Source organism: Zootoca vivipara, chromosome 7, assembly GCF_963506605.1.
Source record: "Zootoca vivipara chromosome 7, rZooViv1.1, whole genome shotgun sequence".
Lineage (NCBI taxonomy): Eukaryota > Metazoa > Chordata > Lepidosauria > Squamata > Lacertidae > Zootoca > Zootoca vivipara.
Window position 1 is genome coordinate 87788359 of NC_083282.1, and position 20345 is coordinate 87808703.

At 45.5% G+C, this 20345-nt stretch overlaps 2 protein-coding genes across 3 annotated transcripts in view; both read left to right on the forward strand.

The window, feature by feature from the left end:
* The window catches only part of OGFR (opioid growth factor receptor), a 30322-nt gene that overhangs the window by 8666 nt on the left and 1311 nt on the right, over nt 1-20345 (forward strand). The window contains exons 5-10 of one of the 2 annotated variants that reach the window (XR_009557960.1): nt 186-264; nt 1683-1749; nt 2427-2575; nt 3718-10376; nt 12641-12709; nt 18363-18398. Coding sequence is in view for 1 of the 2 variants with exons in the window: in XM_035123926.2 (XP_034979817.1) it covers nt 186-264; nt 1683-1749; nt 2427-2575; nt 3718-5314 (1892 nt within the window). In the remaining variant the exon portion in view is untranslated. Of the gene's footprint in view, nt 1-185; nt 265-1682; nt 1750-2426; nt 2576-3717; nt 12069-12640; nt 12710-18362; nt 18399-20345 lie in introns of those variants that run through there. The other variant, XM_035123926.2, reaches the window with a different exon arrangement.
* COL9A3 (collagen type IX alpha 3 chain) overlaps nt 6709-20345 on the forward strand; it is a 62335-nt gene continuing 48698 nt past the window's right edge. The window contains exons 1-2 of the mRNA XM_060277496.1: nt 6709-6804; nt 12641-12709. Coding sequence (XP_060133479.1) covers nt 6709-6804; nt 12641-12709 — 165 coding nt within the window. The remainder of the gene's footprint in view (nt 6805-12640; nt 12710-20345) is intronic.

Genomic DNA, 20345 nt, shown 5'->3' on the forward strand with positions numbered 1-20345 from the left:
TGTTTTTGGAATGTTTTAGCTGTTTTTGAACATTCTGCTTGGGTTTCGTTTTGAATTGGGTATCTGTTTGCCACCCTGGGCATCTTTGAGAGGAAGGGCAGCGTATAGAATAAGAGAGTGAGAGAATCTCTCCATTTACATGTTGTGCCTGATTTTAGACACTTATGTTTTTCATCCTCTTCTAGGCCTCCTTATTGAAGATCTCCTTGAGATGTGGCATAATGACTATGTAACTCTGGAAGAAAACCATTCATATATCCAGTGGTAAATGGCCCCTGTTAGATATTCTAATGGCACATGGAGGGGGGAGAGTGCTGTAGGCTGTTTTCTGTATTTCCTTTCCCCTTCTCTTCTTTGGGGGCTCTCCAAAATCTGAGCCAGAGCATCTTCCAGAGGGGCTGTAACACACTTCATTTGGGCGGGGCTGCAATGAAAAACAGGGTTATTTTCATCAAATATTGTTACTAGTGAATTGCAGCTTGCATTCTAAAAATATTGATGTGTTCTGGGCTACCACTGTTCGTGCCCTCACTGACCAATGAGAGTAACATTTAAAAGCATCACAGTCCCTGTGCTGTATTCATACTCAAGGTTTTGATGGCTGATGCAAAGCTCAGCCCCAGTTATTTGTTAAACAAAATGCTTGGGGTGTGTGGCACTCACATGTCGGTCTAAGGGTTTGGGTAGATGTGAGCAGGTCCTAGGCAGTTTGGGGCTTTATATACCAGCAGTAAAAACCTTAAACCAGTTGCCAGCCAGTGAAGATCCTTTTAATAGTGTGTCCTCCACACAGAGAGCCAGTGTGGTGTAGTGGTTAAGAGCGGTGGACTCGTAATCTGGTGAACCGGGTTTGCGTCTCTGCTCCTCCACATGCAGCTGCTGGGTGACCTTGGGCTATTCACACTTCTCTGAAGTGTCTCAGCCTCACTCACCTCACAGAGTGTTTGTTGTGGGAGAGGAAGGGAAAGGAGATTGTTAGCCGCTTTGAGCCGCTTTGAGTGATAAAGAGGGATATCAAATCCAAACTCTTCTTCTTCCTTTTCTCAAGCCTAACTTTGGGGGTTAGGGGGTAGCAGGGAAGGGCTCTGAAGCCACCTGTGGGCATCGTGTTGCAGACCTCTGTTGTAATGTGTAGCCAACTTTCTGAAGCCTTGAAGATGTGGGTCATATCTAAATAAACTGATCCATTTTCAAGCTTAATCAAGGTCTCTTGGGTATTTCTGCAGAAGTTAAGGTTTCTGTGCAATGCGGAAGAATCCTCTCAGCTCTGTCACACTCGTGGCAGTTGGTAAAAAATTGTGAGTCCAGGGGCATAATTGTCTCTTATAAAATGGCTGCTTCCAGAAGGTGCTCATCAGGGAGGCAGAACCTCTACCCTCGCTCCCGAACAAGTGGGGTCACTGTTACTTGCCAGAAGGGATGAGAAGACAAGGAGGTCAGCACAGTGGAACTGCACCAGTGGAAACAATCTAGTGCTCCTGCCAGTGTGTTTGCACCCCATCAACCTTCCTGCTGCAGCAGCAGCCCACCTTCCAGGATGGGAGTTGGGATCCAACAACATCTTGAGGGCCACCATGCTGGATTCTGTGCATCTTAGCAGTTGGGGTGCCCTGCCTGTTTCTGAGCTAAATTATTGTTTTCTTTGCAGGCTTGATTCTCCTCTTTGTTTGACTTCCTTCCAGGTTATTTCCTTTGCGTGAGCCGGGAAGGAACTGGCGTGCGCGGCTTCTCACCTGTCAAGAAATCCAGGTAGGAGGGTTCTTGCCCTTTAAAGAGGTGCTTTAAAACCACAGGTAGGGGGGAATGGATTCTGAGTTCTCTGCCCTCTTTTTACACCCATTTATGAAATAATAGCAACTCTGACTGTAGTGGCTTTGCCGCTGTGACTGCTGGAGCCCATAAGACCTGTGTCTCGATTTCTCCACTTCCATACTGGCACCAGTCACCAAACCCAGGAATTCCCAGAGGTGTCTTCCCTCTAGCTTTCGGTCGGAGGATGGAGACCTGCCTCTGGTTCCCAGTGAGGTGACCTACAACCTGCATTTCTAGCTATCAGGACTGAAGGGAGTTATAGCTCAAAGTATATGGAGGGCACCAGAATGAAGGGTGCTGAGTTGCTCCTTGATGGAACACTTTGGCCAGCTTCTAAAGTTGCTGCTGCTGTTTCGATTTTAAAATGTTTGTATATAATTGTTCATACAGCATCTCGCAACGGGTTGCATAAGTCAAAAATGCCGCCCACAAAGTAAAATAGTAACAAATAAGCTAAAATGTTTAAACAAGCAGTGCTTAATTTTTTTAAAAAAAAATATCACAATATATTTTTACCTCTGGATTGTAATAAAAACCTCAAAGCAGTTTTTGAGTAGAATGAAACAAGAAAATCATCAGTAAAGAACAACCATTTTGTGTCTTGCCCGTTTCAGGCCTTCAAGAAATCGAAGGAAGTCATGGCGAGGTTCGTCCGGGCTTACAAGCTCATGCTGGACTTCTACGGAATCGAGCTGCTAAATGAGAAAACAGGCAAATTGGGGCGAGCAGAGAACTGGCGAGAGAGGTTCGAGAACCTCAACCGGTGAGTTGCTTTGCTAGACATACTTGTGCATAAAAGTCACCAAGTGGCCTGCAAGGCAGTCCCTTGGCTACTGCAGTCATCAAATGTGAATGAAGCTGAGTGAAGCTGGCTTTGTGCTGTGCTTGCATAGAAAGAGCTATTCTGTACTAGTCTCAAGAACATCAGGAGAGCCCTCTGGATCAGGCCAATGGCTCATCCTGTTCCCACAAGGGCCAACCAGGTGCACATGGGAAGCTTGCTTCTCTGCTTGTAATTCTCTCCCCGCTTGTGATTCCCAGCAGCTGGGATTCAGAAGTGTTACTGCTTCTGACAAAACATAACCATCATGGCCAGTAGCCATCAATACCCGAATGCTCTGTGAGATGATGGGCTGCGCTAGGATCCATGGATTTTGCAGTGGGTTTGTGAGTGAACTTGGGCCGTTCTCCACCCCCAGTTCTTGGTCTGGGATCCTGTGTGGGAACACCAGCTACTTAAGCTGAGGGGTGCTTGATAGGCTGAGCGCCATCAAGGCAAAAACACTCTGCCAACCAGAGTTTCTGCATAAAAGCATCATAATAAGAATTTTATTATTTGTGCACCGTGCATCTGACTGGGTTGCTCCAGCTGTGCTGGGCGCCTTCCAAAAGATAGAGAAGCATAATAAAACCTCAAACGCTAAAAACTTCCCTATACAAGGCTGCCTACAGTCGTACCTTGGAAGTTGAATGGAATCTGTTCGACTTCCAAAATGTTCAAAAACCGAAGTGCAGCTTCTGATTGGCTGCAGGAGTTTCCTGCAGCCAATCAGAAGCCCCGTCGGACGTTTGGCTTCCAAAAGAACATTCGAAAACTGGAACAGTCCCTTCTGGGTTTTGATCATTCGGGAGCCAAAACATTCGAAAACTGGGCTGTTTGACTTCCAAGGTATGACTGTAGCTGTTAATTTCCTTGACATCTGATGGGAGGGCATTCCACAGGGAGGGCGCCACTACCAAGAAGGCCCTCTGCTTGGTTCCCTGTAACTTCACATCTCACTTGTTCCATTCCAAAAAGTAAGTGGGAATGTCCTTTGCAGGATATTTGGATAGTAGCTCCCTTCCATGCTAGTTGTTTGCCTTCACAATGTGAGACTGACTTCGCCTTCTTTCTCCCCCTTTCAGGTTCAGCCACAATAATTTACGGATCACCCGCATCCTGAAATGCTTGGGAGAGTTGGGCTACGAAAACTATCAGCTTCACCTGGTGAAGTTCTTCCTGACGGAGATCCTGGTCCACCAGCAGCTCCCGCGGGTTCTGAGAAGTGCCTTGGACTACTTTGTTTTCACTGTCCGGAACAAGCAGCAGCGGCAGGAGCTGGTGCATTTTGCATGGCGGCACTTCACGCCCAAGCGGGATTTCGTCTGGGGCCCGCACAGGAAGCTCCGCCGGTTCAAACCCCGCTCCCCAGAATTCCTGAACAGCGAGCGGCTTGAGGGGGGGCAGGATGAGGATGGAGAGGAGACTGGAGGAAAGAGTGAAGTCGAGCAGCAGCATAAAACGTGCCAGAGACTTGAGGAAGAGCCTGCTAGGAGGGAGAGTGTGGGAAACGATCAAGACGAGCTGCTGGACAAGACAGGCACCGTTCACCCTGCTGTAGACCAAACAACCAGAAATCTGATTGTTGAGCCTGTATGCAAAAGTAATGCTGAGCTGGGGTTTTCATCCAGCGACTCTGTCCCTAGCAAAGTTAGTGAGGGAGAGCCTTCCTCTGGGATCTGTGGCGATGGATTGCAGGCCGGAGATTCTCCGGGACCCCAAACGAGTCCCGCAGGTGAACACGAAGCTTCAGCTAAGATGAGTCAACGTGGGCTCGCAACATCAGAGGAAGTCAGGGCGGAGAAGGACGGCGGGAAAGAAGACGCAGCGGTTTCTTCGTTTGTCCAAACGGGAAGGCAGGATCTTGTGGAGGAGGGCGAGAGGAAAGATGGAGCGTCAGGTTCTTCGTCTCCCCAGCTGGAAAAGCAGGATCCTGCAGACGAGGCTGAGAGCGGAGCGTCCGGTGAAAGTCTGAAGGAATGCAAGAAGAGGAAGCTGGAGATGAGCAGGCTGAGCGAGGAAAGCGTCAGGGTGGTGAAAAGCCCCACCGACATTGAGAAGATCTCTGTCAACCTCGGAGAGGTTGTGATTGGTCAGAAGGGGACCGGTGGCCTTCTGCTCACGGAGGAGAAGGCCTGCCCTTCACTGCCTCAAGGAGCTGCTATTGATGGTAGATACCTGAAGGAGACGGAAGCCACTGACGCAATGAGAAAAAGGCGGAAAGTTGAGATGGCATTGGAAGGCGGTGCCTCGGGGACACCCGCAGAGGCGGGCATCGAGGTGGCGTCCTCTGAGACTCAGATAAGCTCCGCCAGCACCGAGAGGACGGATCGAGCCTGCCGCGATGCGACAGAAACAATGGGTGGCGCTCCTACAAATAGCGACTGTAGAACGCCAGGTGTGGATTTATTGGTTAATTCCAAAACTAACGCCCCGTCGAGCCTTTCACCGGACAGCTGTGCGCCAGCCCAGTCTGGCAAGCAAGGAACTACTGCCGTGGAAGGCAAGAGATTGCAGGCCAGCGAAACTCTGCCATTCAGTGAAAAGGAGGATGTGGGTGGCGAAAGCCCAGGACAGAAAGAGGGGGGCATTGAAGGAAAGGCAGAGGAAGTGGCAGATAGGAATGAAGCACCTGAAACAGTGGAGAGTGTGAATTCTGTATCAGGGCCAGAAGCAGAATAGCTTTATCCTGGATAAGAAAGGTGGTTCCACTGATTCTGGAGGCAGTTAAAAGGACATACTGTTTTACAAGTTGATCAGAACAGAACCAGTCCACTGCCCGTGTGTGTGTTTTGGTTCCTCTTTTTTTGTATACTTGATTATGAAGCCCAAGACCTCTAAATGGGTTGTTTTCACTGGGAACAGACAACAAAGGCTTTGAGATGAAACACCCCCAGTTGTTGACTTGCGTACTTGATCTTCTAAAATAATGTGTGTGGGTTTTTTCCTTCACTTTATAAATGATTCCAAATAGCTCTGGTTTCAAAACGGAAATCATTTTTTTGAGCAAGTAAATGCCACTTTGTGGGCAAATTTTCCAGTATTTACTAGAAGGTCCGAAAGGAATCTTATTTGTTAAATTAATCTTGCTTTGTTAAAATAAAAGTTCCTAACTTCTAGTTAGAGCTTCTAGTTTCTTTTCTTCATCATTAAATTGGGCATGTTTGAGAATGAGTTCTAAGCTAAACAATCTTGCAAAGGTCTCTTGGGAGAAGAATGTTTTGGGCATTTGATTTCATGTTCTTAAATGTAGAGAAGTAAGGAACAACAGTTGTTTTCTTCCAAATACTCCCCATAGACTTTGGTTTGTGAATAAGTTAAAAAACACAGATCTCAAGACCAATCCTTGGAGGACTCTGCTTTCTACATCTCTATTGGGAGAACTGTTCGTTTATTCTCACTCTCTGCTTCCTGCTACTTAACCATTTATCCATATGAGGAGAGTTTAAAGTGAGACGGGACTTGTGGGGGGTCTCTAGTGACTGGCCTTGCCCCCCAATGCAACTGAAGGCTTCTTTGCGACATTCCTATACTGCACCATCAACCAAGGCCTCTGGGTGGTTTTCAGGCTTATAATTCAAAACATGCAAATGAATGCAATCAAAACCTTATAGCAATCTCAACACAATATAGACTAAAATCCAGCACACGGCAGCGCAAGTGCAATGTAAAACCAGTATGGGCAAATGATTGCCTCCAATCATCTTAAAATGCACTAAAAGCTTTCGAATACAGTCTGAAAATACAAATGTCTTCTTTGTGCCAAAAGAAGATAGGTGGCACCAGGTGAACCTGTCTAGCGTGTCTGCCTTGCAGTAGGAGAAATCTAGAGGCGGCCTCGTATGAAGGTCTTGGGGACCAGGCAGGAATACTGGAAGCTGCAATCCTTCAGATAACCTCACTGGAACCTGCATAGGTTTTAAAGCCTGGCGGGGGACCCAGTGGCCCTCCAGTTGTTGGTGGGCTGGCAATTCCCACCAGCCCCACCCAGAATGTCCAATGGTTTGGGACAATGGGAAAGTCCACAGGTCCAGCAATCCAGGTTTAAAGTTTAAGACAAACACTTTGAATTGGGCATGAAAAGGAACTGGGAGCTAGTGCAGATGACCAAGCGGTGGTGTGATGTCTGCCCTGGTCTGGGCCAGCTGAAGTTTCCAGACTACGTAGAACAGGTAGTTCTCCAACCAGGAGGTTACTAGAGCCTGGATAACTCACAAGTCTCTCTCTGACCTGAGAAGGTTCTCTGAACACACACTGCTGGACCTAAGCACCCCCACCCTAAAATCACACACTTCACATTTTTTCCAGTGTGCTGCAGCTGTGAAAAAGACAAATGCCATGCTAATTATGATCTTTAGGAAAGAGAATGAAAATAAAATTCCAGAAGTGTCTGGAATACCGTACAGTTTGGTTGCTTCAAAAAGTGTTTCACAATCAAATCTCTAGCAGAGCGGAAGTGTTTCCTATAAGAATTATCACAGAATATCCACATTGCCTGACATCGTCCCAGACAGCTGTAGCTGATCTCTGGCGAATCTGGTTAATTCACACGTGCAGCTCGTCACTAATCGAGGGATCAATAAGTACAGTGGTACCTCGCAAGACGAATGCCTTGCAAGATGAATTTTTCGCAAGACGAATGCATCTTGCGATCTGGTGGTGACTCGCAAGACGAATTTGTGAAAAATTCGTCTTGTGAATCGCAGTTTCCCATAGGAATGCATTGAAATTTAATTCGTTCCTATGGGCAAAAAAAGAAATTTCAATGCATTCCTATGGAAAACTGTGATTCGCAAGACGAATTTTTCGCAAAACGAATTGACTCGCGGATCAAATTAAATTTGCCTTGCGAGGCACCACTCTGTGTCTGAACCCTTGTTGCCGGTTTGCGCAATACAGATTTTCCCCACTTAACGCAGTCCTGATTATCCATGGGTACAAATTCTAATGGATAAACTTAATGTGTGAGTTAAGTTGTTATGGATATGACCCCTGCAGCCATTCCTATCGTGGTGGGACTGATTCACAGGAATTGCTGTCTCAGATATATCCTTGGGTCACCCAGCTAACACCCTGTTAATGTTTTTCCATGTAAGTGGTGTCAGAGAGATCAAGACCTTCTTGCATTGCCAAATGGATCATCCACAACATATATTTAACCCACTTAGAACAGTCACAGCTTTCCACCTCCATCAAAATGTCTTTGTATTTCAGCCTATTCTCATCCATATTTGTCCTTTTAGGTTTCTTCGCCTCAAGTGGCGAAATCCACCTAGGAGTTTTCCTTTCCAACAAATCTTTGTATCTAATCCATACATTAAACAATGATTTCCTGATTATATGGTTTTTGAAACCTTTATGTAGCTTTACCTTATCATACCATAAATACGCATGCCACCCAAATGCATTATCATGGCCTTCCAAATCTAACACATCATCATTGTCTAGCAAAAACCATTCCTTCAACCAGCAGAAAGCTGCGGCTTCAAAGTAAATCTTTAAGTCTGGCAGTGAGAATCCTCCCCTTTCTTTTACATCTGTCAAAAGTTTGTATTTGATTCTGGGTTTCTTCCCCTGCCAGACAAATTTAGACAATGTCTTTTGCCACTCTTGAAAACATTTCAACTTATCCACTATCGGAAGGGCCTGAAATAAAAACAACATTCTTGGCAATACATTCATTTTAACCGTTGTTATTCTGCCCATTAAGGACAGTTTCAACCTTGACCATATCTCCAAATCTCTTTTGATTTCATTCCATAACTTCTCATAATTATCTTTATAGAGATTCAGATTTTTTGCAGTCATATTTACTCCCAGATATTTCACCTTTTTCACACATTTCAGTCCTGTGCAGTCCTCTACTCTTTGTCTCTCTTGCATCGTCAAATTCTTTTCTAATACTTTAGTTTTCCCTTTATTTAACTTAAAACCTGCCACTTTACCAAACTCTTGGATTATCTGCAATACTCTTACAACACTGTGTTCAGGGTTCTGCAGAGTTAGTACTAAGTCATCTGCAAAGGCTTTTAGCTTGTATTGTTTTGTGCCTACTGTGATTCCTTTAACACCTTCATCACTCCTTATCATATTCAGTAAGACCTCCAAGACAGAAATAAATAGCAGGGGGGAAAGTGGGCACCCTTGTCTTGTTCCTTTCTCAATTCTTATCTCTTCTGAAACCACATTATTTACAATAATTTTCGCTCTTTGCTCAGAATAAATACCATTAATCCCATTAACAAAGTTTTGACCAACCTCCATTTTTGCAAGGTTTCGTTTCATAAAAGTCCAAGAAATATTATCAAAAGCTTTTTCAGCATCCACAAAAATTAACATTGCTTTGGTGTTTATTTTCATTTCCAGTCTCTCCAAAATGTCTATTATATTTCTTATATTGTCCTTCATATGCCTCCCAGGCAAAAATCCTGCCAGGTCCTTATGTATCATGTCCTTCAACACCCTTTTCAGTCTCGATGCCAGAATGCTAGCATATATCTTATAATCCACATTCAATAATGAGATTGGTCTATAATTCTTAACTTAGTCCTATCCACATCTGGTTTTGGTATCAGAGAGATAAAAGCTTCTTTCCAAGTCTCTGGTGCCTTGCCCCCCCCCCTAAAATCTCATTTGCTACCTCCATTAATGGTTGTATCAACCAGTTTTTTAGTGTTTTATAGTACTTGGAGGTCAGTCCATCAGGTCCTGGGGCCTTATCATTTTTCAACTCTTGGATTGCTATTTCAACCTCTTGTCTTGTAATCAACTCATTCAGTAGATTCTTTTGTTGAACTGGAATTTTCTGTAATCCATTTCTGTAATCCATTTTTTTTATCTATCTTGAATGCTTCATTTATCTGCACATACTGAAACCAATCACTTAACCTATCCTTCAATTGTTCATACGGCCTTAACTTAAATTGGATATGTTTATGTTTATGTTTGTATTGATGGTTTTTTGTTGTTGTTGTAATGATGTTCTTTGTATTTTTGGTATTTTATGTATTTTTTTGTTTGTTATAAAATGTTTAATAAAAATATTTAAAAAAAAATAGAACAGTCACAGCTTCCCCCAAATAATTCTAGGCACTGTCGTTGAAGTGTGCTGAGAGTTAGGAGACCTTCTATTCCACTCCCAGAGCCACAATTATCAGGGTGACTTAATCTACTCTTCCCAGGGAACTAGGAATTATAACTCGGTGAGGGGAATAGGGGTTGCCTAACAACTCTCAGCACCCTTAACAAACTACACCTCCCAGAATTATTTGGGGGAAGCAGTGATTGTTTATAGTGGTATCATAGTGATTTAAATATATGGTGAGGACATAGCCTAAGTCAGCTAACCCAAGCCAATCCATATCGCTCTCCTCTGTGCCTGGGCCCCTTCTGCGATCCTCCAGCAAGCTGGAAAAAAAAATCTTGAGCTGTGAACGGAGGTGTCCAGCTCTTCTCTTCCTCCTCCCCTTTCTCAGTAGCCCGGTCTCGTTCTCCATCAGAGTCCAGCCCCCTCTGCCTCCTTGGCTGGCGTGTCTCCCCTTCCAGACAGGAGGCACAGGTTTCCCTGGCGGTGGAAGGGACTCGTCCAGGAGTGGAGATTCTGAAAAGCACAGGACGGAATAATAGGCAGCAGGGGGAGAAGGCTTCTGGAGCCAAGAGGAATTAATTTGTGATGGCTATGGCTGGGTTCTCAGCCCTCGGATTACTTCTTCTTTCTCAGCTTCTGGCCTCCTCCTCAGCTCAGGTAAGGATTGTTCCTTCTGCCTTTTCAAAAGGACAGAGCTTCCTAGCTGCAGTTTAGCTCCATCTTCTGGAACAAGCCTCCACATCTCCCAAAAGGAAAAGGACAGACTGTATCACTTTTCCTTTACGTATAGATAGGTCCGTGAGGTTTCAGCCTGAAAGCAGCAGGACGTACATCTCAGTTGGTTTGGATAGGATCTGGCTGTGAGTCCGGGTACTTCCCTGAGTAGCAATTAATCCTCAATGCTCACGTTTCTCTTTGCGCAGTCCGGATAGCAGAATACGAGAGCGGTCTTGGTCTTCGGAATCAGGCTGTGATTCAAAGAGTCTTTAGTGATTATGAAAACTGAGCTGTTTGCAAGATCCTTATCTATATGATTTTTGCAATGCTATTGTATGGTCCGTGTCATAAACCAACTTCATTAAACTATGGGTTTCTAACACAAACACTCTTTCCCTCGCTATAAAATATTAATACTAAGATGTTTGGGAGTTGACTTGGAGAGTAACCGTTTTGTTTAACATGAAAGCATCAAGTTTCAGATTGAACAAGAACTCCAGTGTTCTGTATTTCCAGCCTTTTGGTAGGTGTGAGCCCCCCCCCTCCTTTTCCCATTACTTGATCTCCGAACTAACTTTTAAGGGGGAAATAATAGGCTTATGGCAAATCCTTCATCCAGTAGAGTTCCCATTCCTAAAGAGCACCCTGCAAGGAATATTAATTACTGAATTATGGGGGGATTAAAAGGGTTCTTTTCTTTAAAGTTGTCAGTGAAGTTTGTCTGCAGCCAGGTTCAGGAATCTTAGAGTCGTCCTGTCCCATCCGTGAGCAAACCTTGCCGTACAAAGAAAGCTTTGTTGACCAATGCGGCTGGTTACAAGTTACTCTCAGGGGCCTTTTTTTCTCCACATAGAAAAGCATTTATAGCATTTCTTCTCCCCACCCCCCACCTTAGCACCAAACAGTGCGTGCATTCATTGAGTTGAATTTGACGCAGCTTGCGAAAATTAACTGCAGACCCCTTTTTCTCCTACCTTAAAGACATATTATAAAGATGGCAATTTGCACACTGTTGTAACTTTACCTGTAATTCGCCAACGCAACATTGGAAGGTGGTTCTTAAGGGTCGCAGGTCTGTAAAACTCAGTAGGGTTAAGATGTGTAATTAATGTAATTGGGAATCGTGCTTGCTAAATCTTTTCTGCGCCATAAATTCTATGCTGCAAAGGAAGAAGGTCCTTGACCCTTTAGCCACCAGGGGATGGGGGGGGGGAGAGAGAAATCCTTTTGAATCTGTTGAGCCGCAAATTTGTCCGAAAGTTTAGAAATAGACAGCTAACAGATGAGAGATGGAAAGCAAGTGTGAGTCGGAGAATCCGTATTTCAAAAGGATAGAGTTTAGCACAGGGATACGAGCTGCTTGTAGTTGCCTTTGTTTTTAATGATGGCTGATAAAATGTATTTTATAATATACACCACCCTGGTGTTGGTACTTAACGAAGGGTGGATGATGCATCTTTTAAACCAAATAAATAAAATGTTGAGGTTGAAGTCCTCCACTCTGCTATGATGCCAATTGAGTTGTTCTGCATAAGTGTTTGCCATAGTAGTGGCGATTAGGAGCAAGTGGAATGACCCCGAGAATAGAAGATACAAGTAGTACCGGATTTACGTATAAGCTAAACATGAAAAAAAACTGGATGTACATTTCCAAAATATAAGATAAAAAACAATTACTTTGATAAAATATATTTTGTTATGTGGGAATGGCTTTAGATACCTATGAAGTCCATAAATTACCATATAGCATATATTCAACACAAAAAAACAGCGACAATTTGTTGTTGACAAAGGACAGCTGGACATATAAAGGGTCCCATTACCTTCAGTAGCTTATGGCCTCATCAAACCTAAATCCAGCCCTGGATACAAGTGTGATAAATTATAGTTGTGGAATGCCCCCCCCCCCATTTCTGAAAGGGTGTTGCTAAATGAAGAGTCTTGAATTGAATGTGTGCTTGTTTCAAAGTTCCACAAAAGCTAACCCCAGAAACAGGGCAAGGGGGAAATTTGTGCAACATGTTTTAATGAAGGCTGGAGGTTGGTCTCCCTGGCATCTGAGCTGGTTAGGTTGCCACTCAGAGAGTTCCTTAGGTGCCTGTCCCAAACAGAAAGGGATTTAGAAGTCTCTGGTTGTCCATGAATTTCTTGATCTATTTCCTTACGTTTCACCTGATGCAAAGCCTCACTTTTCTCCTTTCCAGAGGCCAGGACCACGGGGGCCTCCTGGACCACGAGGACCTCCGGGAACATCTGGCAAAGATGGCATAGATGTAAGTATCTGAGCAGCCTGGGATTGGACCAAACTTGAGGGAGAAGTGGGCGGAGCCTCAGTGGGCCAGCCTAATAGGCTGAGTAGAATTACTGATGGGTCAACCTCTAACCTCCAGTCTGGCTTGAAGGCTTGCTATTTATAGTGCAGAATGTGTCTCTTTCATCTCTGCTTCCTGAGAGAGTCTTAAGGAACCTTTCTCCAACCGCAGAACATCTAGTTTGTCTAGAACGTGGGCGAAAAATGACCACATCTTCTTGGGCAGTCCTCTGCTTCTTGCTGGACAAAATGAAGCACCGAGATCATAGAATTCTAGAACCGCAAGAGATCACAAGGGCCATCTAGTCCAACCCCCGGCAATGCATAAATCTTTTGCCCAACGTGGGGCTTGAACCCACGGCCCGATAAATAATCCTTCATAGAATTAAACCTGAATATTACTTGCTAGGTTGAATTTTTGAGTGTGCGTCTTGTTTCAATAACCAGGCAATGCCAGACAACCTCTGCACAAGTTTAGAATCACAGAATCATGACAGATGGCTGTATCAGCATGAGCACTCAGTAAATCTCCCTGTTTTCCGTCCAGTTTAAACTGTTGTTCTTAAGCTTTAGAGTTTATTGGTAGTTCTTGTTTTTGCTGTACTGTGCTTTTCAGGTCATATTCACGCCAGAAAATGAATATACAGTACATTTTAAGCAAAGTGTGCTTTGGAAGGAAGAGAAATAGAGAAGATGTATCCCACAGCTCAGATCCCACCGAACTGGGAACATGGGGGAGCCACCTGTGGCATTGCCTTTCTTCCAGCACATGATTCCAAAATTCATTATTTTATTGTTTACTCTATTGAATTTATCTACTGCTCTTCATCTGAGGATGGTGGGCAGGACCCCAAATTCTTTCACGTCTGCGCAGGTCATCCAGCTGCCAGCTGGGGGCACTAGAAGCAATGCAACTGCAAAAGGTCTTCCTTCTGGGTCACAAGTTAGGAAAACAAGATCAAGAGCAGGGCTAATTTCTACCGACGGATGCATGAGTAAAAACAGTTTTTGGAGAACCCATCATGCACCACCACAAGCAGCTTCTCGTTTCGCTGTTGCCTTGGGATCATAAATGCTTTGGGCTGGGTCGGCTTTACCAAGATCTGGCAAATGCTCCCACCGGAGGAAGAAAGGGGAAGGGTCTCCAGCTCAGAGGCAGATCATCTGCCTGGCCTGCAGAAGGTCCCGGCTTCAATCCTTGCCATTTCCAAGTAGGGCTGGGAGGGAACTCTTCTTGAAACCCTAGAGAAGCTGCTGCTGCCAGCCAGTGTTGGCCATACTGAACTGGGTAGACCTAAGGCATAAGGCAGAAAGCTGTATTCCTTTTGCTTTGTAGGAAAAGGAGAAGGGCATTTTGCAGCCATGGCCTCTGCAGCCCGTTTCATAAAAAGGTAAAGGTAAAGGACCCCTAACAGTTAAGTCCAGTTGCAGACAACTCTGGGGTTGCGGCACTCATCTTGCTTTACTGCCCAAGGGAGCTGACGTTTGTCCACATACAGTTTTTCTGGGTCATACAGTTTTTCTGTCCAGCATGACTAAGCCGCTTCTGGCAAAACCAGAGCAGTGCACGAAAACGCCATTTACCTTCCCGCCAGAGTGGTACCTATTTATCTACTTGCACTTTGATGTGCTTTCGAACTGCTAGGTGGGCAGGAGCAGGGACCAAGCAACGGGAGCTCACCCCGTCACGGGGATTCGAACCGCTGACCTTACGATCGGAAAGCCCTAGGCTCAGTGGTTTATACCACAGTGCCACCCGCACCCCTCCCTGTTTCATAGAATATAATTGTAGAGTCGGAAGGGGCTATTTAGCACAACACCCTGAAATGCAGGAAACTCTTGCCCAACGTAGTTCCATAGGGTCTTTCGGCCTCCTGAGAAGATTTTCAGGAGATGCAGTGGGCTTCAGATGGAAGGAGGGAACTGTCTCCCACTTCCGCCAGCGAAAGTGCCCTCTGAGCATTGTTCCGCTCACGTGATCTGTGAACTAGGGGGTTGGACTACATGACCCTCAGGTCTCCCTTCCAACTCTACAATTCTATGATTCTGTGAAAGTTTTGTACAATAAACCCTTCCCATCCCCACCTTCAAAAAAACACACACTCATATTCTTGTCATGATCTAACAAGGTAATTGCTTAGCTCCTAAAAATAGAACAGCTGTCAAATGGGAATTGATTTAACTGACATTAAAAACTATAGTGTGTTTGGTTGTGTGTGTGTGTGTGTGTGTGTGTGGAGGGGGGGTTAATCCATTTTAAAAATGTATGTCTGAAGTTGACGTTTATGTGATCATACGATACAGATTTCACAGAAATAAATAAGCTTGCTGAAAGGGATTTTTGCAGGGCACCCTCAAATATAATAGATTAGCAGCTGAAGGAGTAGTTCTGACTCCCCATTCCCCCACCCGTAATTTGTTCTTCTTCTTGTCTGTTCTCCGGAGGATCAGAAAGGTGGATTCGGAGGACTGGGAACCACAGGGTAGCCGCTTTTAAAAGGTGTTAACATGACAGCATGTGGAGAGTTGGTTGGTACCGTACTTAAGCCTCGGACCAAGTGGCTGAACCAAACATACCCCTCTGCCAGAGATCAGCACCTGCTTTGCATGCAGACAGTCCTGGCTTCAATCCCCAAACAGGGCTGGGAGTTTCTCTGGCTTGAAACCCTGCAGAGCTGCTACCAGTCTGCGTAGACAGTACTAAGTCAGATGAGGCAACTTCTTCCTGTGTTCCTCTGCTACCAAGGCTTTTCCCATGGGAAGGGGCTAGCTAACTCCAGGCTTAATTGCACAATCAGAAGTCAGCAGGTGACCACCAACGTCACATGCAAAAGATTCCTGTGTTGCAGGGGGTTGGACTAGATGACCCTCGGAGATCCCTTCCAACTCTGTGATTCTGTGCTGAAGGTGAAATGCTGAATCCAGCTCAGGATGAGGGCATTTGACATGATGTGCAGACCTCGCTTTGCCCAAAATTGACATTAAGACCAAACCTTTCTTAGGCAAATATGTCACAAAACAGCATGCAAGCTTTTCAGCTCAACAGAATTCTTCATGAGGGCAAGCAAAGCAAGGAGGGAAATTTGCGAAAGAGAAGAATATATTCTCTGAACAATCATTCCCTGCAATTACTGAGTAAAGCTACTTATTTTAACCTAAAATTAATCTCCAGCTTTATTAATATGGACACAGCTTAGTTTTCCCCCATTCCTATTATCCACCTACCAAGGAACCTGTGTTTGGCCAAAGGGTCAAGACAGACCTGGGCTATTAGATGGATTTTTATATTTTCAAAAATGAGGGGGCCGATCGTTTGCACGCTCCTCCTTGCTGGCAGTCCTAGGTGCAACCTGAAACCTTGCAGAGTAGCCTCATTTTGATGTGTACTCCTCCATTGTCCTCCGAGACAGAAGGATGCCAGCCGAGCAACCAACCCGCGCCCACCCAGCTCCCTTTGCTTTATGACACGCATCCCCAAACTGAGGCCCTCCAGATGTTTTGGCCTACAACTCCCATGATCCCTAGCTAACAGGACCAGTGGTCAGGGATGATGGGAATTGTAGTCCAAAACATCTGGAGGGCCGAAGTTTGGGGATGCCTGCTTTATGATATGTGAGCAGTCAAGGAAGAACAGGTTTAAGAATGCTTCCATCTAAGGGTGAGAAGTCAGGCGACCACACACATTGATGATCTTGCCAACTGTTGAGATCCAGAAAGATCTTGGAGGTTGCAGAATCTCCTCCATTGGAGATTTTTCAGCACAGGTTGGATGGCCATCTGTCATGGATGCTTTGATTCCTGCATTGCATGGGGTTGGACTGGATGACCCTTGGGGTCCCAACTCTATGACCCAACACCTAACTCAACTGCAGTTCCAGCAGTCTATTTTAGTAATCTAGGCATCCATCAGGCAATAAGTTTGACTGGATGAATTCAGCAGGTCCCCTGCAGCTGGATGACTCCATCCTCTTCTATTCTAGACATAGGACCGGACCAAAGGCATCAGGGGTGGGGAACCCTTTGTCCCCCAGGTGTAGCTGAACCACAAGTCCCATTATCCCTGGCCATTGTCAGGCTGCCAGGGAAGGCTTACCTTCCCCCCTCTTTGTAGATAACAGCACATAGCAAAAGCAGTCTTTTGGCAGCAACATAGAATCATAGAATCATAGAGTTGGAAGAGACCACAAGGGCCATCCAATCCAACCCCCTGCCAAGCAGGAAACACCATCAAAGCATTCCTGGCATATGCCTGTCAAGCCTCTGCTTAAAGACCTCCAAAGAAGGAGACTCCACCACACTCCTTGGTAGCAAATTCCACTGTCAAACAGCTCTTACTGTCTTCCTAATGTTTAGGTGGAATCTTCTTTCTTGAAGTTTGAATCCATTGCTCCGTGTCCGCATCTCTGGAGCAGCAGAAAACAATCTTTCTCCCTCCTCCATATGACATCCTTTCATATATTTGAACATGGCTATCATATCACCCCTTAACCTTCTCTTCTCCAGGCTAAACATACGCAGCTCCCTAAGCCGTTCCTCATAAGGCATCGTTTCCAGGCCTTTGACCATTTCGGTTGCCCTCTTCTGGACACGTTCCAGCTTGTCAACAGAGAGGTTTATTAAACACAGCACAAACATCAAGCGTCCGTTCTCATCATGCAGGTTCTCATCCTCCCACTTCCCTCTAGTTACTTCGTCTTCCCGTCTCCTCACCACGTGATCCCTCCACCACTAAGCCTTCTGAGAGGCTACCCTATCCAGACGCCTGGCTCTAGGACTCTCGCCCTGCACGCTTTCTAGTGAGAGAGATTCAACCAGCTCTCTCTCTTCCCGTTCCTCTCCCTTTGATTGCTCTTCGCCCAGCTGTCAGTTTCCAAACTGTGTCCTTCCGTGAACCATTGCTCCAGGTTGATACTAACCATGCTTGCTAGAGCTGCTTCCATACTTGTTTTGGTTTTGGGGATGGCAGGGGAAAGACTGTAGCCTATTGGTAGAAGGACATGCTTTGTGTGCAGTAGATCCCAGGTTGAATCCCCAACATCTTGGGAATGTCCCCTGCCCGAAATCCAGGAGAGCTTCTGCCAGTTAGTGTAGACACCACTGGCCTAGATGGAGATGGGCTCCCCTGCTTGCCTGCCCCATGCCTAGGAAGCACGAGTCTAAGTGGGTTTGCCTTTGCCCTGCCACTTCCCCATGGAAATCCTGCTCTTCAGTGCAGTCTTTAGAGACTGTGAAGCTCAGGGTCTTGGGTTCGAGTCCCACAGTGGGCAAAAGATTCCTGCATCGCGGGGGGTTGGACTAGATGATCCTCTTGGTCCCTTCCAACTCTATGATTCTACGCAGGAATATGCAGCTGTCCCGTACAGGGATCAAACCTGCAACCTGGGTGTATCGTTGCTTTCCTTGGCAATCAAAGCAAATGATGCTTTAGGAGTTCCTAAATCTTAGCGGACAGTGAAGTTCTAGCAAGTACTAAAGCATCCGAACTTACAGGAAATCTTCATGTGCTTTTAGTGGGATGGGGGAAGGATTGGGCAGGATAAGGATGGGGGAAGGATATGGCAGCTGCCGGTGGAGGTAGGAACCTAACTCTTAATTCTGCTTTCTTTTTTATTTAGGGAGAGCCTGGTCCTCCCGGTTTGCCTGGTCCACCAGTAAGTATTTGCTCATTTAACATCACTTAATGTTGTCCTTGGGGAAGTCCAACAAGGGTCATCGCTCACTGGTTGATCAGAGACTTTGCATGCAGATGCTCTGTGTGGGTGGCTGGGATGAAGAGCTGCTTTAGATAAGATGGGAGATTCTGCATGTGTGCTCTGTTACTGTATTTTAGATACCCCACTGCCCATTTTCTCCTCCCCCTTTTTTTTCTTTTTTGCTTCAGTGAAAATCTGCATTTTATGAGAAGCTGTCTTCTGTCGTGCATTTTTCCTTATTGTCATTTTATTTCTGTAACTGTTCGGATCTTTCATATTGCATAGATATCACATTACGTATTGTGCTTTGTGTTCTTTGTTGTAAACTGCCCCATGGTCTTTTGACAAAGGGTGGTATGCAAATTTTTAATAATAATAATAATAATAATGGATAATAAAAAACAAAAGTTAATAATAGTAATGATGTTGATGCAGAAGGTCCCAGGTTCAAATCTCCAGCATCTCCAGGTAGGGTTGAGAGAGACCCCCAAGTCTGAAACCCTGGAGTGTTGCTGCCAGTCAGTGTAGACAATACAGAGCTAGATGGATCTAAGCAATGATCAGAAGCATCTGTGGTACAAGAAAGAGACCAGATTCAGGGGCAAAGGGTATGGGAGGAGTAGAGACAGCAAAGGACCAAGGAACACACTTGTCTGGGAAATAAAAGCAGCTTCTGGTAACTTTTATTTCTGAAAGAAGGACAGGTAGGGATGAAAAACTTGAGAGCCTCTAGCTCAGTGGTTATCAAGCTTTTTCTCCTGGACCACACTTACAGAATAAAACTTTGCTTGTACAACACCATTTTTATTTTTATTTTTACTGATAAGAAATTTGTTGGGAAACGAAAAGAAACAACTCCTATGTCAGGGACTGTGCTGAGGATGGCTGCAGTGAGGAGGAGTGGTGGGAGCCTCCCCATCCCCCTGATCCTGAATCTTCCCAGGAGCAGGAGGACAGTATAGAATTGGAACAGTGGTTTGCAGAGGGGCACAGTTCAGAAGGCAGTAGCTGGGAAATACTGGATGGGGAACAGCTAGGAGAAGAAACACTGGGAGAGAGAGGGTTAAGAGATTTACAATCTTTGGACAGCATTCCTCTACTCAGCCCAAGGCTGAGAAAGTTGCAGAACAGAAGGTACAGAGGGTATACACTCAGATTAATAGATATAGGAGTGACGGAAGGGGGTGTAATCCTTAATTGGGAGCACCACCATTTCTCGCTGTGATTATTAAAGTTTCTAACTGGTAAGAAGACTCCTTTTCCTTTGTTCTGCTTATCTACTGCCACGGAGGGAGGAAGCCGATTCCCTGAAGCCTGGTATCCTAGCACTGTTTGAATTATAACACAGAACTTTTTTTAGAATATGATCAAGGGACTTATAGGAAGCATAGAACAATGCAGCTGCATAAGAACACGGATCGTTCCCAAAGTATAATATTGTGTCAGGGACTGGCCCAGGGCATTGACAAGGGTGCAGCAGTAGAAGGAAGCCTGGAGTCTGACTCGCGAAAGGAGGGCAGTGGTTTGTGGGGGACCTGTACCACCCAGGAGGCAGGACTCAGAGACAGGGGGAGCTTCAGAGCTGGAGGGCGGAGCGCAGGAGAAAGAAGACGCAGGTCAGGCAAGTGAAGGGCTGGATGCTTCCCCACCTTTTCCTGCACCGCTGTCTCCCAGAACCAGGAGGGAACTGAAAAGGGATGAGCAGAGCAAGTTTCCACGAAGGCCACAGGAGCAGGAGGACAGTATAGATTTGGAACAGTGGTTTGCAGAGGGGCACAGTTCAGAAGGCAGTAGCTGGGAAATACTGGATGGGGAACAGCTCCTCCTCCTGGGAAGGCTCTGTTGCTGCAACTGCTCCACAGAGCACAGACCTAGCCGCAGGATTGGTGTGCATTGATACCCAGA